The sequence below is a fragment of the Brassica napus genome, chromosome C4 (genome assembly GCF_020379485.1).
Source record: "Brassica napus cultivar Da-Ae chromosome C4, Da-Ae, whole genome shotgun sequence".
Classification (NCBI taxonomy): Eukaryota; Viridiplantae; Streptophyta; class Magnoliopsida; order Brassicales; family Brassicaceae; genus Brassica; species Brassica napus.
The window spans coordinates 63,093-78,364 of NC_063447.1; the positions used below are offsets into that span (position 1 = coordinate 63,093).

The 15,272-nt window shown below is 40.3% G+C and overlaps 2 protein-coding genes across 3 annotated transcripts; both read left to right on the forward strand.

Moving 5' to 3' along the window:
* The first annotated feature begins 1 nt into the window (after position 1).
* On the forward strand, positions 2-11,271 carry LOC111197789 (piezo-type mechanosensitive ion channel homolog). Of its 2 annotated transcripts, none has more exons than XM_022702123.2 (21): positions 2-240; positions 425-496; positions 623-782; positions 869-1,026; positions 1,227-1,383; positions 1,473-1,659; positions 1,906-2,021; positions 2,602-2,686; positions 2,781-2,996; positions 3,084-3,261; positions 3,641-3,769; positions 3,859-4,032; positions 4,176-4,409; positions 4,791-6,347; positions 6,450-8,929; positions 9,008-9,403; positions 9,512-9,670; positions 9,894-10,403; positions 10,510-10,660; positions 10,750-10,894; positions 10,971-11,271. In XM_022702123.2, the coding sequence occupies exons 1-21, from the start codon at positions 192-194 to the stop codon at positions 11,113-11,115; spliced, it is 7,458 nt and encodes a 2,485-aa protein (XP_022557844.2). In that variant the 5' UTR covers positions 2-191; the 3' UTR covers positions 11,116-11,271. The 2 variants fall into 2 exon arrangements, with proteins under 2 accessions (XP_022557844.2, XP_048612482.1); XM_048756525.1 differs by having other exon boundaries at positions 3,644-3,769.
* Positions 11,272-12,228: 957 nt separating this feature from the next.
* Positions 12,229-14,971, forward strand: LOC111205845. The gene is made up of 4 exons (XM_022702124.2): positions 12,229-13,317; positions 13,964-14,171; positions 14,267-14,396; positions 14,472-14,971. The coding sequence occupies exons 1-4, from the start codon at positions 12,632-12,634 to the stop codon at positions 14,747-14,749; spliced, it is 1,302 nt and encodes a 433-aa protein (XP_022557845.1). The 5' UTR covers positions 12,229-12,631; the 3' UTR covers positions 14,750-14,971.
* Positions 14,972-15,272: the final 301 nt, after the last annotated feature.

Genomic DNA, 15,272 nt, shown 5'->3' on the forward strand with positions numbered 1-15,272 from the left:
CGTCGGGGTTGGATTGCGATTTCTGGGGTGGGGTGCGGCGAGCGATAAAGATGTTTCTTATTGATTCCCCGTTCGGGAAATTGATTTGTGAGAATTGATTTCTTCTTCTTCTTCTTCTTCTTCTCCTCGAGGGGATCTATTGATAAAAATTGGGATTATTATGCTGATCGTTAAGACAAGCTTCTAATCTAATGGCGAGTTTTCTGGTCGGCTTCTTGTTGCCTTGGCTACTTCTCGCAGGTACGTACCATTCATTCATTCTTCTTCCTTAATGGGATGATCTTAGGCTCGCTTTTGTTTTCAACAACTCAACAGCACTTAAATGCCCATTGCCTGCTTCAGCAGCAGAATAATAATAATACTCTATCCTATTTGTTATCTTAGTGTAAACATTTAACATCTCTTTTTCTCTTTTGTCTCACAGCTGCACTTATTAACTGGAGTCTCATTTCCTTTGTTGATTTGATTGCTTTTCTCCTCCTTGCTCCTGATTTTGGTAACCCTATTTTCTACTTCTCTTCTTTTATTTTTAGGCAATGTGTTTTTATTTCTTATGCTTGATATAATTAAGCTCATGTTCCCTTTCTGAAAATTTGCATCGTATTGTGCTTTCTTTTCCCAGGATACCGTTTCCAGAGGAGTCACTGGCTGTTATGGCCCATTTTCTTCTTTTCATGTCTAATCATTGTTGCACAAGTGGTTTACCTTGTCATTTCGGATGCTCTTGGCCCCGACTGGGACACATCAGATACTGGCTGGATGAATGTCACTGGCTTTATGACGTAAGACTTAGTCTCCCTCTTTACTTCATCCCTCACTGCCTTTTATTCATTGACTTACCCCCACCCTCTTGTGTTTGGTTTCGCAGTTTAAAGTCTTGGAGAAACCCCACTGTTATGTATTTCTTGGCTTTACAACTACTAACATCCCTAGTTTCATTAGCTGACATTTACAGTAGTAGATTCGGCTTGGTTCGATGGCGGGACACATGTTGGTCTCACTTTTCTCAAGTTTTTGAACATCTAGGTTTGTAACTAATGTTAATTGATCCATCCGTACGACTTGTCCAAATAGTTACTGTAACTTTTTCTCTCTCTTTTTTTTGTTCATCTGGTTAATTAATGTCTATTTTAAGAAGAATAAGGCTCTTCTATGTCGTACCGTTTTCTCTCTTTTTGTTTTGCTGCCAACTCGGTTTGACACTGTCTAAATCGTTTATGACTCAGGAAGTCATCTTAGGGTTGCCACCTGCTTGTTGCTACCAGCAGTTCAATTGGCAGTGGGAATTTGCAATCCTTCATGGATTTCTTTGCCATTTTTTATTGGTAGCTGTGCTGGTCTTGTGGACTGGTCCTTGACTAGCAACGTTTCAGGACTTTTCAGGTTGATAATTAATTGATTATTATGCTAATAAGTTAGCCCTTCCCGATCCTGCTTTTCTGAACTGCTGTCTTTTCTTTTGTATTGTTAAGGTGGTGGAGAGTTCTTTACATCTACTCAGGATTCAACATCATCCTGCTTTACCTCTATCAGTTACCAATAAACTTTTCCGATATGATTCGATGGATAGCAAGCTTTATCGGTCTATTCAGAATCTCTGCGGAAACTGAAGGCCCTGATATTTGTTCTGGTCTTTTCCTTTTGCTGTTCTTCATCATGGTATGACTTTTTCCCTCTAGGATCAGTATTGCTTGCTCTCGCACAAGTGTCCAAACTGATAGTCATATATGGGTTTTCCATTAAAAAAACGTATATTACTCACCAGATAATTGCTAAACTGTTTCTCAACAGCCGTTAATATTTTTATGAAACCAACAACTAGTATAGTTTTCCCGTCTGGTTAGTTGACATTTCCGTCCTGATCTGTTAACGAGCTACTACGCTATTATATTTCTGCAATTGCAGCTTTCCTATGTAAGGTCAAACCTCGAGGATATGGACTTTATTATGTCCACGAGTGAAAATAACTTGGCAGAGCGTCTTCTTCCTCCAAAATATTCGTTTTTTATTCGGGAATCAAGGTATGCTGTATATATTTTTCCTCTGTCTCTTAATTGCTAGGAGCTGTTGTAGTGTTTGACACAGTATCTTAGCGTCGAAAGGAAATTTTAATTTGTCTGTTTGAAATTTTGCCACTTGTATTAATTAGTTTATGACTCTGAAGCGATAAAGCTTGGTTGAATATGCTCGCTTGATTTATTCGTTTTATGGTCGTAGACTGTAGATACTTTCCTGTCTTCGGTTCATAGAACTATAATGAAATCGGTGGCTATGGGTTAATGAAAGAGTCATGTAATTTTCTGGTGATATCTAGGCTGTGTAAGAGGAGTTTTAGTTTAAAAATGAGAAGTTGGCATAAAACGTTACTGTATTAAGTGGGACAAATTTGATTTATGAAAAAGCCTCTGAAAGGCTGAAACTCATTGGTTTTCAGTATTACAAAGTTTTTGTGATTGGTTTCTTTGCTAGCATGAACTGTTGGACTACAGCTAGTTCACACATTCTATTGGACGTTCTCTTGGCTGGTCTATACAAGAGTAGACTTGTAAATGTATAATAGTTACGCTTTGCCTTATGTGTAAATTTCTTCCAAATTTCCAGGGCTGGTGTAAGGCACACCAATGTTTTACTGAGGGGAGCTGTGTTTAAGACTTTCAGTATCAATTTCTTCACATATGGTTTTCCGGTATATACTTGTATCCTGGTATCAATGTGTATGTGTAAGCTCAAGCAACGTATCGTGTCAAAAAAACTCACTCACTTGCTTCCATGATTGCCAGGTCTCTCTGTTTGCTCTTTCGTTCTGGAGTTTTCATTTTGCGAGCTTGTGTGCGTTTGGCCTCCTTGCATATGTTGGTTACATTATCTATGCCTTCCCGTCCTTGTTCCGCTTGCACAGATTAAATGGCCTTCTTCTTGTATTTATACTCTTGTGGGCTGTCAGTACGTACATATTCAATGTGGCATTTTCCTTTCTGAACACTAAGGTTGGAAAGGTAATACTTCGCTATCCGCTATGTGTAAATTTCAAGTATTTTGAAAGAACACTAATGTTGGAAAGGTAATGTATTCCCATTATGTAGGACATGAAAATTTGGGAGATGGTGGGCCTTTGGCATTACACTATACCTGGATTCTTTTTACTTGCACAATTTGGTTTGGGGATGTTGGTTGCATTGGGTAATCTTGTGAACAACTCTGTTTTTCTCTACCTGTCTGAAGAGAGCTCCAGATCCTCCAATGATAGTTCTTATTCTGAAGGTAATAGCCTCACATATGCTTTCTGCAAAGCAAGTTATCTGGTGTTTTCCAACTTCTAGGCTTGTCAGGACCTCTAAAATTGACAAAAAAAATTTGGTGGGTGTACTTGTTTATCGCGATCAACTATCATCTTTTCTGCATCATGTGATCTGAAATCCGAGACATATTAAGAGCCACCGCTCTATCCATGATATGTTTTGAAGAAATTTTGATATATAGTAATCATTGAAAATGTTTATATGTTCTGTGATTTTGAAGGTGAAAAGCGTAAGACTATTAATTTCTTTGGTAAAGGCTTTGTTTATTTCACGCTTATTCTAGTCTTCTGCTTTATATTCAATTTGAGAACTGCTCTTAACGACTGAGATTATCATCACAGCAGATGAGGAAACAAAGGTGTTGGTTGTCGCCACCATTGCTTGGGGATTGCGGAAATGTTCACGGGCTATTATGCTAGCACTGATTTTCCTCATCGCCATGAAACCTGGGTTTGTCCATGCAGTGTATGGTATGTTTGTTCCCCTCCTATTCTCTTTTTTTTTTTCTTTCAATAATGATTCATAAATATGGATGTTTCCTGATGAACTTATCTTTCAGTGATATTCTTCCTTATTTATCTGTTGAGCCACAACATCAACAGAAAGATACGCAAGTCACTGATTCTTCTATGCGAAGTTCATTTTGCGCTTCTCTACATTCTTGAGATCGATCTTGTGTCGAACTCCTTAAAGCGGCAAGGCTCTGTGAGCAGAGAAATTCTGTTTCAGTTAGGTACACTTCTCTTTCCGTATTTTCAAGTTATAGGCTAGATTCACATATCATCAGTTTCCTTTCGAATATAGCTGCTAGGTGATCTTAGATTAAAGAGTAAGGAAGAGTTCTGACTGATAACTCTTGTGTATGAGTTATTGCAGGTCTCCTTAGGTCTGAAAGCTCTTGGGACTTCTTGGAGATAGCCTTGCTTGCTTGCTTCTGTGCTATCCATAATCATGGTTTTGAGGTGCTATTTTCCTTCTCAGCAATTGTACGACATACACCAAGCCCTCCAATTGGATTTAGCATATTGAAAGCTGGTCTCAACAAATCAGTTCTCTTGTCCGTCTACTCATCTCCATCTTCAAGTTATTGCCAGGATAATACTACTTATGGTATAAAACTTCCTTCTTGTCTCTTTTGAAGTGAACATCTGAGAGGGATATATTCTCGTCCTAGTTTGTCCTTCAACTGCTGATCCTTGCTTCCTTGCCATACCGTTCATTATATATATCAACCTTTTATGATGTAAAATTTATTATCTTACTGTCTTCATTTAAGTGCATTTATAGACCTAACAAGATAAAATATAGTTTCTGTTGCCACTACTTTTATATGGTAGCTCTAGGAGTAGCTTTCATGCTGTGAACTTCAAAAGTTGCACATTCTGTGACCTCTGTCAGAATCTTATAACTGGTCGTTGTGGTTCATCATACCTTTTTTGTATCTACTCTCTTATTATATGCTTACGAATCACTGTTTTTTTCTTCTTACAGAGAGACATATTGCTTCATTTCTGAGTGCGGTTGGGCAAAAGTTTCTGTCTATGTACCGATCATGTGGAACATACATTGCTTTCATCACTATTCTCATAAGTGTATACCTGGTGAAACCCAATTATGTATCGTTTGGATACATTTTCCTTCTCTTGCTCTGGATTACTGGAAGACAACTGTTTGAGGAAACTAAGAGACGCTTGTGGTTCCCTTTGAAAGCATATGCTTTTTTGGTGTTTATGTTTATCTACTGCTTAAGTAGCTTTGTCAGCTTGCAGCTTTGGTTATCTGGATATATTGATCTCTACTTTTATTTGGGTTACAACTCCAAAGCACCATTGCTGGATAATGTATGGGAATCTCTCGCTGTCTTGGTCGTGATGCAACTTTACAGCTACGAAAGGAGGCAAAATGGACATTACATTCCTGGCGAATCTAGTTTGCTTCAACCTGGAGTTTTTGGTTTTGTTGAGAGATTTTTGGTATGGCATGGTCAGAAGATCTTGTTTGCGGCATTATTTTACGCATCATTGTCTCCAATAAGTGTGTTTGGATTTGTATATCTCCTTGGCCTAGTCATCTGCACAACCTTCCCAAAGTCTTCTTCAGTACCATCCAAATCATTTTTGATCTATACTGGATTTCTCGTGTCTGCGGAGTATCTTTTCCAACTGTGGGGCATGCAAGCTCAGATGTTCCCTGGGCAAAAATATGCTGAGTTGTCTTTCTACTTGGGCCTTCGAGTATATGAACCTGGATTTTGGGGTATAGAATCAGGTCTACGAGGCAAAGTGCTGGTTGTTGCTGCCTGCACTCTGCAATACAATGTATTTCGTTGGCTAGAAAGGACACCTGGTTTAACTGTTATTAAAGGAAAATACGACGAGCCTTGCCCCCTGTTTGTCTCTGCAGAAGACACCACTGCAAGTGTTTCCAGTTCTAATGGTGAAAACCCATCGTCAACAGATCATTCTTCTTTATCAATGAAACAAGGCGAGGCTACTAGTAACTCATGGCCTTTCTTCTCTCCCCGTGATAATCAGGCAGCTGATTTTTTGCATCCCAAGACCGCAGGCTCTGAAAGTGGCAGTAATAGGAAATTTTCATTTGGTCACTTGACTCACTTCTGGGGAAGCATCAAAGAGAGTCACAGGTGGAACAGGAGGAGGATTCTGGCATTGAAGAAGGAGAGGTTTGAAACGCAGAAAAATCTGTTGAAAATTTACTTGAAATTTTGGATTGAGAATATGTTTAACCTCTATGGCCTTGAGATAAACATGATTGCGCTGCTTCTTGCAAGTTTTGCTTTGTTGAATGCCATCTCCTTGGTATATATTGCGCTGCTTGCTGCATGTGTCCTCTTGAGAAGACGCGTAATTCAGAAACTATGGCCTGTCGTTGTTTTTCTGTTTGCATCAATACTCTCAGTTGAGTACGTTGCCACTTGGAATAACTCATTGCCTTCCGATCAGGCTCCAAGTGAAACTAGTGTGCATTGCCATGACTGCTGGAGCATTGCAGTTCTCAACTTTAAATTTTGCCGGGACTGTTGGCTTGGTAAGACCCCTTTAAAATCTCTGAAGCACTTGGTGTTCTTAATGCATTAATTCTTCATGAATTAGGTTCTATATGGAGATGATTTTCTATTTGTTTTTGCAGGAGTGAGAGTTGACGATCCCCGGACGCTTATTAGCTATTTCGTGGTGTTCATGTTTGCCTGTTTCAAACTTCGGTCTGATCACATATCCAGTTTCTCTCAGTCATCAACATATCATCAGATGAAGTCTCAAAGAAAGAACTCATTTGTCTGGAGAGATCTCTCCTTCGAAACAAAGAGCATGTGGACCGTGCTTGATTACCTGAGGCTTTATTGTTACGTTCATCTGCTGGATGTTGTGCTTATTCTGATCCTAATCACAGGAACTCTCGAGTATGACATTCTACACCTGGGTTACCTTGCATTCGCTCTTGTTTTTGCTCGGATGCGACTTGAAATACTGAAGAAGAAGAACAAAATATTCAGGTTCTTGCGAGTCTACAATTTTGTTCTCATTATCCTTTCTCTCGCATATCAGTCTCCATTTGTGGGAAACTTCAATGATGGAAAGTGTGAAACGGTTGATTATATTTACGAGGTGATTGGATTTTACAAGTATGACTACGGGTTTCGAATCACTGCAAGATCTGCTCTCGTTGAGATAATAATATTTATGCTAGTATCTCTTCAGTCCTACATGTTTTCCTCCCAGGAGTTTGATTATGTCTCGCGGTATCTTGAAGCGGAGCAAATTGGTGCTATTGTGCGGGAGCAAGAAAAGAAAGCAGCGCGGAAGACCGAACAACTGCAACAGATTCGTGAGGCTGTAGAAAAGAAACGGCAGCGAAATTTGCAGGTGGAAAAGATGAAGTCTGAAATGCTGAACCTGCGGGTACAGCTTCACAGAATGAGTTCTGATTCTAATTTTGGACTTACTTCTCCGCGCACTGAAGGTCTAAGAAGGAGGAGGAATCCGTACTTGATTCCAGATAGTGGTGCAGCCAGTCCTGAGATTGACGGAGTAGTCCACAGGAAAGAGGAACAGCCTGTTGTCGAGGATCCACGGTATCCTTTTGAAGTTCATGAGCTTCCTATCAGTACTACTCCAGAAGCACCAGATTCTCCAGAGTGTTCATTTGGAGCATCTCCTTGTGAAATCACTGAAGTTCAGCAGGATCTTGATGTCATGGCTATGGAACATGAAAGAAAGGAAAAGTCAGAGGGAAAAGATAATCCGTTGATTTCTGCTGTGCAACTCATCGGTGATGGTGTTTCCCAAGTACAATTTATTGGAAATCAGGCAGTAAATAACCTTGTGAACTTCTTAAACATCTCGCCGGAAAATTCAGATACAAATGAGCAGTCCTCTGTAGATGATGAGGTGTATGATGAGATGGAAAGTCAGAGAAGAATACACAAACCTTTTGAAAGGTCAACATCTCTACAGTCAGACAGGAGTACTGATGGCGCTAGCTTTCAGATAGGAAGGATCCTTCGTCATATATGGTCTAGGATGCAGTCCAACAATGATATTGTTTGCTATTGCTGCTTCATTATTGCGTTCCTGTGGAACTTCAGTCTTCTTTCAATGGTCTATCTAGCAGCGTTGTTCTTATATGCCCTCTGCGTTCACACAGGCCCTACTCACATCTTCTGGGTCCTCATGCTAATGTACACAGAAATCTATATCCTTCTCCAGTATTTATACCAGATTATAATCCAGCACTGTGGGTTGAGCATTGATGCTCCTCTTCTTCATGAACTGGGATTTCCGACACAAAGAATCAAATCATCGTTTGTTGTCAGCTCGTTGCCTCTCTTCCTTATTTACATATTTACTCTCATACAGAGCGCCATAACAGTGAAAGATGGTGATTGGGTTCCTTCCGGAGATTTTACGTCGCGCCGGAATGCTCGTGGGAGCCAGAAGGATCTTACAAGAAGTAGCTGGAGGCAGAGAATCTTGGATGTGTGCAAGAAGTTGAGAGATGGGGCGACATTGGTGATGAGAGGCATCTGCCGGTACTGGATCTCGCTGACACGTGGAGCAGAATCCCCTCCTTACTTTGTTCAGGTGACAATGGATGTTCACATGTGGCCTGAAGATGGAATTCAGCCTGAAAGAGTTGAATGCCGAATGAATCAGTTGCTTAGGCTTGTTCACAATGAAAGATGCGAGAAGGAAAACCCTGATCTTTGTCCTTACTCGAGCAGGGTCCACGTACAAAGTATAGAGAGAAGTTCTGAGATCCCAAACGAGGCCCTGGTTGTCCTCGAGGTTGAGTATGCTTCTCCCACGAATGGGTGTTGTTCAGCAGAATGGCACAAATCACTCACCCCAGCCTCAGATGTGGCGAAAGAAATTCGCAAAGCTCAACATAGTGGACTTTTTGAAGGAACTGGGTTTCCGTACCCCATCCTCTCTGTGATTGGCGGAGGAAAGAGAGAAACAGACCTCTATGCTTACATATTTGGTGCTGATTTGATGGCCTTCTTTCTGGTTGCCGTTTTCTACCAATCAGTCATTAAAAATAAAAGCGAGTTTATTGATGTATATCAGCTAGAGGACCAGTTCCCAGTTGACTTTGTCATTATTCTAATGGTAGTTCATTTCTTCAAGTCTCGTTTATCTGTTGTTCACATATCAGTGCCCTAACCTGATGAAACGCTTCTGTGGCAGGTTATCTTCTTCCTGATTGTTGTTGATCGTGTCATCTATCTTTGCTCATTTGCGACTGGGAAAGTGGTATACTACCTCTTCAGTCTTATTCTCTTCACATATGCGGTGACAGAGTATGCTTGGAGCATATATCCGACGCAGCAACACGCTGCTGGCTTGGCTCTCAGATTCATATTTCTTGCCAAAGCAATGTCACTAGCTCTCCAGGCCATACAAATCCGCTATGGACTACCTCATAAGAGCACCCTATACCGGCAGTTTCTGACAAGTGAAGTTTCAAGGATCAATTACTATGGCTACAGACTTTACCGTGCTCTTCCTTTCCTGTATGAACTGAGATGTGTACTTGACTGGTCCTGCACAGCCACATCACTGACAATGTATGACTGGCTCAAGGTATGTTGTTTCAACCCATGCTGATATCTAGAACCCTCGTTATGATCATGGATCGTTCATGTTTAACCTGAACATACTTCCAAGGACTTAAGTTCTGTCCTCTCGCAGTTGGAAGATGTGAATGCGAGTTTGTACCTTGTCAAATGCGATACAGTTTTAAATCGAGCTACACACAAACATGGGGAGAGGCAAACAAAAATGACTAAATGCTGCAACGGGATATGTCTCTTCTTCATCTTGTTATGCGTTATATGGGCTCCTATGCTGGTAAAAGATTTCTCCTTACAACCATAAGTTTTATGGAAAAAAAAAAGTAAAGAAAAGAAACCGAATAATTTGGTTCTTGTGATGAGCAGTAGTACCCTGACGCGTATAAGTAAGAAAAGATTATAGTGTTGGCTCAAACCAACAACTGTCTGTGATGTCTTACAAGTAGGGGTATATAATTGGTGAGTCATTTGTTTTGTTGGTAACGGCTTCCTCCTTGCAGATGTATAGCAGTGGTAACCCAACAAACATTGCCAACCCGATAAAAGATGCGAGCGTTCAAATTGATATAAAAACAATTGGTGGAAAGCTTACTTTGTTCCAGACAACTCTGTGCAAAAGAATCTCAGGGGATGACATTGATCTTGGGCTAGATCTAGGGTCCCAAAGCTTCTTGCCAACGTACAACAAAAATGACATTCAGCTGATATGCTGCCAAGCTGATGCAAGCGTTCTATGGCTTGTCCCTGACACAGTTGTGACCAGATTCGTTCAATCCCTGGACTGGGACACGGAAATGGACATCACCTTTTCTTGGGTTCTAAACAGAGACCGACCCAAAGGCAAGGAGACTGTCAAGTATGAAAGAAGTGTGGACCCTCAGGACCTTCCGAAACGCTCTGATGTGCAAATGGTCCTCAATGGCTCAATGGATGGATTTAGAGTGCAGAACTTATACCCAAAGTTTTTCCGTGTTACTGGCTCTGGTGATGTCAGGTCTTTTGAGGATCAGGTAAAACTATCTTTTTTGGCACAAGAAGCTAAGAGTTGTTTCTTTTCCAGACTGTGTTTTCCGTTTCGAACTTAAATATTGTAACGGTTATGTTGTTGGTACACAGACGGATGAAGTGAGTGCAGACATACTCATGAACCATGCAGATTCCAAGTGGTGGTGGTCATTCCATAATCTTAAAGCGTCCGAAAATATCAGCGCTTGCGAGGGTATGGATGGACCAGTTGCTATCATAATGTCCGAGGAAACACCTCCACGTAAGTTAGCTCTTGCTTGCTCTCTCTCGAGACTTGTAATGTTCTATTAAGATTTAACAGTTACTGGAATAATACTAATAATAATGCAGAGGGGTTTCTTGGTGACACGCTCAGCAAATTCAGTATATGGGGGCTCTATATAACATTTGTACTGGCAGTGGGGCGTTTTATCAGGCTCCAGTGCTCTGACCTGCGTATGAGAATACCTTACGAGAACCTGCCTTCGTGTGACAGGTAACAAGCGCAACCCTTGTGAGTTTTGCTTTTTTTTTTTTTCAGTAATGCTCTCTATCTGTGTTGTTAAATGTAGATTAATAGCAATATGTGAGGACTTATACGCGGCGAGAGCGGAGGGTGAGCTTGGAGTAGAAGAAGTTCTATACTGGACCCTTGTGAAGATCTATAGATCCCCACACATGCTGCTTGAGTATACAAAGCTAGACTATGATGCTTAGGTCCGACCACACTTTTGTCATATTTGTACATACCGAGTGATTTTTTTTTTATTATATATATATAGAGTTGATATCTTATTTATAGAACAGAAGTGCCTCATGTAGTTATGAGTCTTACTTATGACATAATGAGAAGACGAAGAAAACTTCATTCTATCCTGAACTAGATACAAGTAAAGATTCAGTAGGAGTGAGAGAGATGATGGGTATTCCAAATTCGCAAGTCCAACCCGAAAAGCTAAAACAGCTAGAGCCTATAGACAATCCCATGATAACATGTTTGCTCACAAAGTAATAAGAGAGACGCGACTTCAACATCAAATGTGTAGTAGTAGTACTACTACTAGTTACTACTAAAGGATCCTTTCTCTTCCAAACGCCTCTCTCCCTGCGTAACTGAGCTGTGCGATTCTTACAGCCCGACTTCACCACTGGATCGTCTTTTCATTTTTATGGGCCTAAAACAAGATACGGCCCATACAGTTTTGCTTTCAAGCTCATTATCTTTTGTTTCTAAGCCCATAAATATTTGTTTTGAAACGCATCACGTTGAACCTAAAAAACGAAAGAAGAGGAGTTTCGCAAAACGACGAAGGTGTAATGCCGTTTTTGAGAACATGGAAACAGCACACACACGTCCTCTATCTCTCTTTCTCCAGCTAAACGTCCAATCACTTCACCTAACTCTCAACGGTCTCTATTCCATTCTTTGTTCTTTTCTTTTTGACTTTTTTTAAAAATAAAAATCATTAGTTTATTATTTTGGTTATTTCTTGTTTTTCCCTCAATTATTCAATCAACCTTCCTATATTTAATTCCACGATAAAGCTATGCTTTGCTTATATCAAATCCTTCATTAAGGAGATTTTTCTGCAGGAAACTACTACCAGTCTTTAAATTAAAGATTAGTTGAGTCCTCCCTCTTATTAGTACTTGTTTATAATTATATAAATGTATTAGGTCCGTGTCAAATGAGGCGGGTCCACGGCTACTCTGCCATGCATTTGGATAATAAATTTAAGATGGGAAGAAAGCTACAAAAGCAACCTGCCAGCATCGTATGTATGAGTTCCATCTAGTATTTAATTATTTGGGAGTAGTTAGCTTCCTTTTCGCTAATTGACTCTTCCTTGTTGGACGGTTCATAACTCTTTGTAATTATTGTGAGTTTATATAAGCTCCATACCGTCGATAATTGCTTCTTCTTCTTCTTTTTTTTGTTAGCCAAATTATTCAGAAGAAGTGAAATCAAATGATTGGCGTTTATAAAACCAGTATATATATATAAAGATTGATAGATAGATAGGGTACATGATCAGTTGATGATATCACACGTAAGCTCAAGACCAATTTCCAAGAAGCTCCTTGCTCTCTTTTTAGCAACTTCAGATTCCTAAATTCTCAAAACTCGTAATTCTTTTATTTCTTTCCTTTTTCTAAATTAATCTCTCTCTCTCTCTCTCTCGTTATCCTCACTTGAGATCGAGCTTATATGCTGCGATCGCCGGTTTTCTAGATGATGTTGATGTTGAACCTCATTGCTTTCCTCCGCCGCCGTATCCGGAAGGCCAAAATCTCCGGTGAAGACCCCACTCCCTCCTCCAACGAGTTTTCTTCCACAGCCGCCATTCATCCAAACCCTGAGAAACCCATCAGAGTCGCCACCTTCAACGCTGCTATGTTCTCCATGGCTCCCGCCGTCCCCAACAACAACAACAACAACAACTCTACTGAATTTACTGCTGGTCTCCCACTCCGCTCCAAGTCAACTCTTGACCGTCCCAGGAGCATACTTAAGCAGTCTCCGCTTCACCCCATTAACAATAATATGAAACAAGAGAGGTTCGCTAAATCGAGGCTAAGGGTCTCCATCAATCTCCCCTACAACGAGATTAGCCGCCAGCTCAGTTTCCGTGAGGATCACTCCCCTCTCAGGCCAGCTCTCTCTTTCTCCGGCGATCTCCCCTCCACCAGAACGGTTCTTGATGTGCTGAGGGAGCTAGACGCTGACGTGCTTGCTCTTCAGGACGTGAAGGCTGACGAGGCTGACCAAATGCGACCCCTCTCCGATCTGGCGGCTGCCCTCAACATGAATTACGTCTTTGCCGAGAGCTGGGCGCCCGAGTACGGCAACGCCGTTCTCTCCAAGTGGCCCATCAAAACCTCCAATGTCCTCAAGATCTTTGACCACTCTGATTTCAGGTTAGTCACTTATTATTATCTGATTAAGACAAGACCCAAAACTATAACTGTCTCTTCATTTTTCTTTTTAGATATTATATGGTTCCCCTTGATCATGCTTGATAAACAAATTAGTTTTTTGTGCGGTGACTGGTGAGTTTGTACCTCTCAATAAGTAGAACCTAGTCATGGTCTTCTCGTGAGGAGTATCAATGTGTCTATATATACATACAAACATGTACATACAAAATGCACACTTGAGTTTTTCTGTGAAAGGAACTTCTCAGAGAACAGCTGTTTATTCTCAAGGACATGCTTTTGTCTGAATAAATATAATATTACTGTATCTCACTGACTTCTTGTGAAAAACATCTCTTGACTGGAAACCTTTTCTCTGCTTAATAAATAAGGAATCCTTTTTAAAATAATATTCAAAATGGTGGCAGACATCGAAAAAGGTAGTGTATATTATTAATTTTTTTTTTTTGTCTAGGATTGGTCTATTGGAAAATATACGTACGTAGTCTGCATTCTTTTGTTCCCCTTTTGCCTAGGTGGGGTTTATGTTGGAATAAGACGCGTTACTTTTTTGGGGACAACATTTGATGCATATTTTAGTAAATGAAGTAGTATTAATTAGGGTTTTGTATATATTTATTGGTCATAGGAATGTGCTGAAGGCGACCATAGATGTACCGGGGAGCGGGGAAGTGGAATTTCACTGCACTCATCTAGATCACTTGGACGAGAATTGGAGAATGAAGCAAGTCCATGCAATTATCCAATCAACTGATGTCCCACACATACTTGCTGGCGCTCTCAATTCTCTCGACGAGTCCGATTACTCTTCCGAGAGATGGACCGACATTGTCAAGGTATAATTAACTAGAATATTAATATCTATACATGTACAACAACGTAATCATCAATCTAGCTTTAGTAACTATATACCGTTGCTACATATATATAGTATTACCAAGAGATGGGTAAGCCAATGCCAAAAGCCCAAGTGATGAGGTTCTTAAAGAGCAAAGAATACACTGACGCCAAGGACTTTGCTGGAGAATGCGAATCTGTCGTAGTCGTCGCCAAAGGCCAGAGTAAGCACCTACACTGTCTACTTTATGTCAACCACTGTCGTTTTCCTAACGTCGTATATATATAATGACATGCAGGTGTACAAGGAACATGCAAGTACGGGACACGCGTGGACTACATACTGGCTTCCGCCGATTCTCCTTACCAGTTCGTGCCGGGGTCGTACTCGGTTTTGTCTTCTAAAGGAACATCTGATCATCACATAGTGAAGGTCGATCTTGTAAAAGCCAGGGCTGTTAACGTCGACGAGGAACAACCAAAAAGACAGACACAGCAGAGAGCTACGACGACAACTATATATAATGATCCATCTCTTACAAAGGCCTCCTGGAGGACGCATTACTACAAAGCGTGAACATTAATCACTATATATATACTTACTAGACATATAGATTACAAAAATGTTACAGGCCGTGGACGTCTCTGTGTTGTGCGCGTTTTTAACCGTTAATTCTGATATACTTTCCCATATATAGATTTCCAGATTTCTTTTGTCTGTCTGCTTTTACTGTGAAGACATTATGGCTTGTTTAACCACAGACGTATATTAATAAATTACGAGTGAAGATCAGTCTCATCGAGATTACCTTTTATATAGTAGTTCACTTATTTTAAGAATGGACGGAAAAGGAAACTAAAACAAATAGTTCAAGTTGGGTAAGCTCTGACTTTGAAGCTAAAGTCATAAACCCCCATAACTATGACTCAAGTTTCTATAGCACCTCGAGCTAAGATAACTTAATTCTCAATCCCAAGCTATGATTCTAATTTCTTACGTTAGTATTTTAGTTTATTTTTAGCCAACTTGCAGTGGATAAATATATTCTCGAGAACCATGTTCTACTTCGCGAGTTTTATAATGATCTTTATCCTCATCC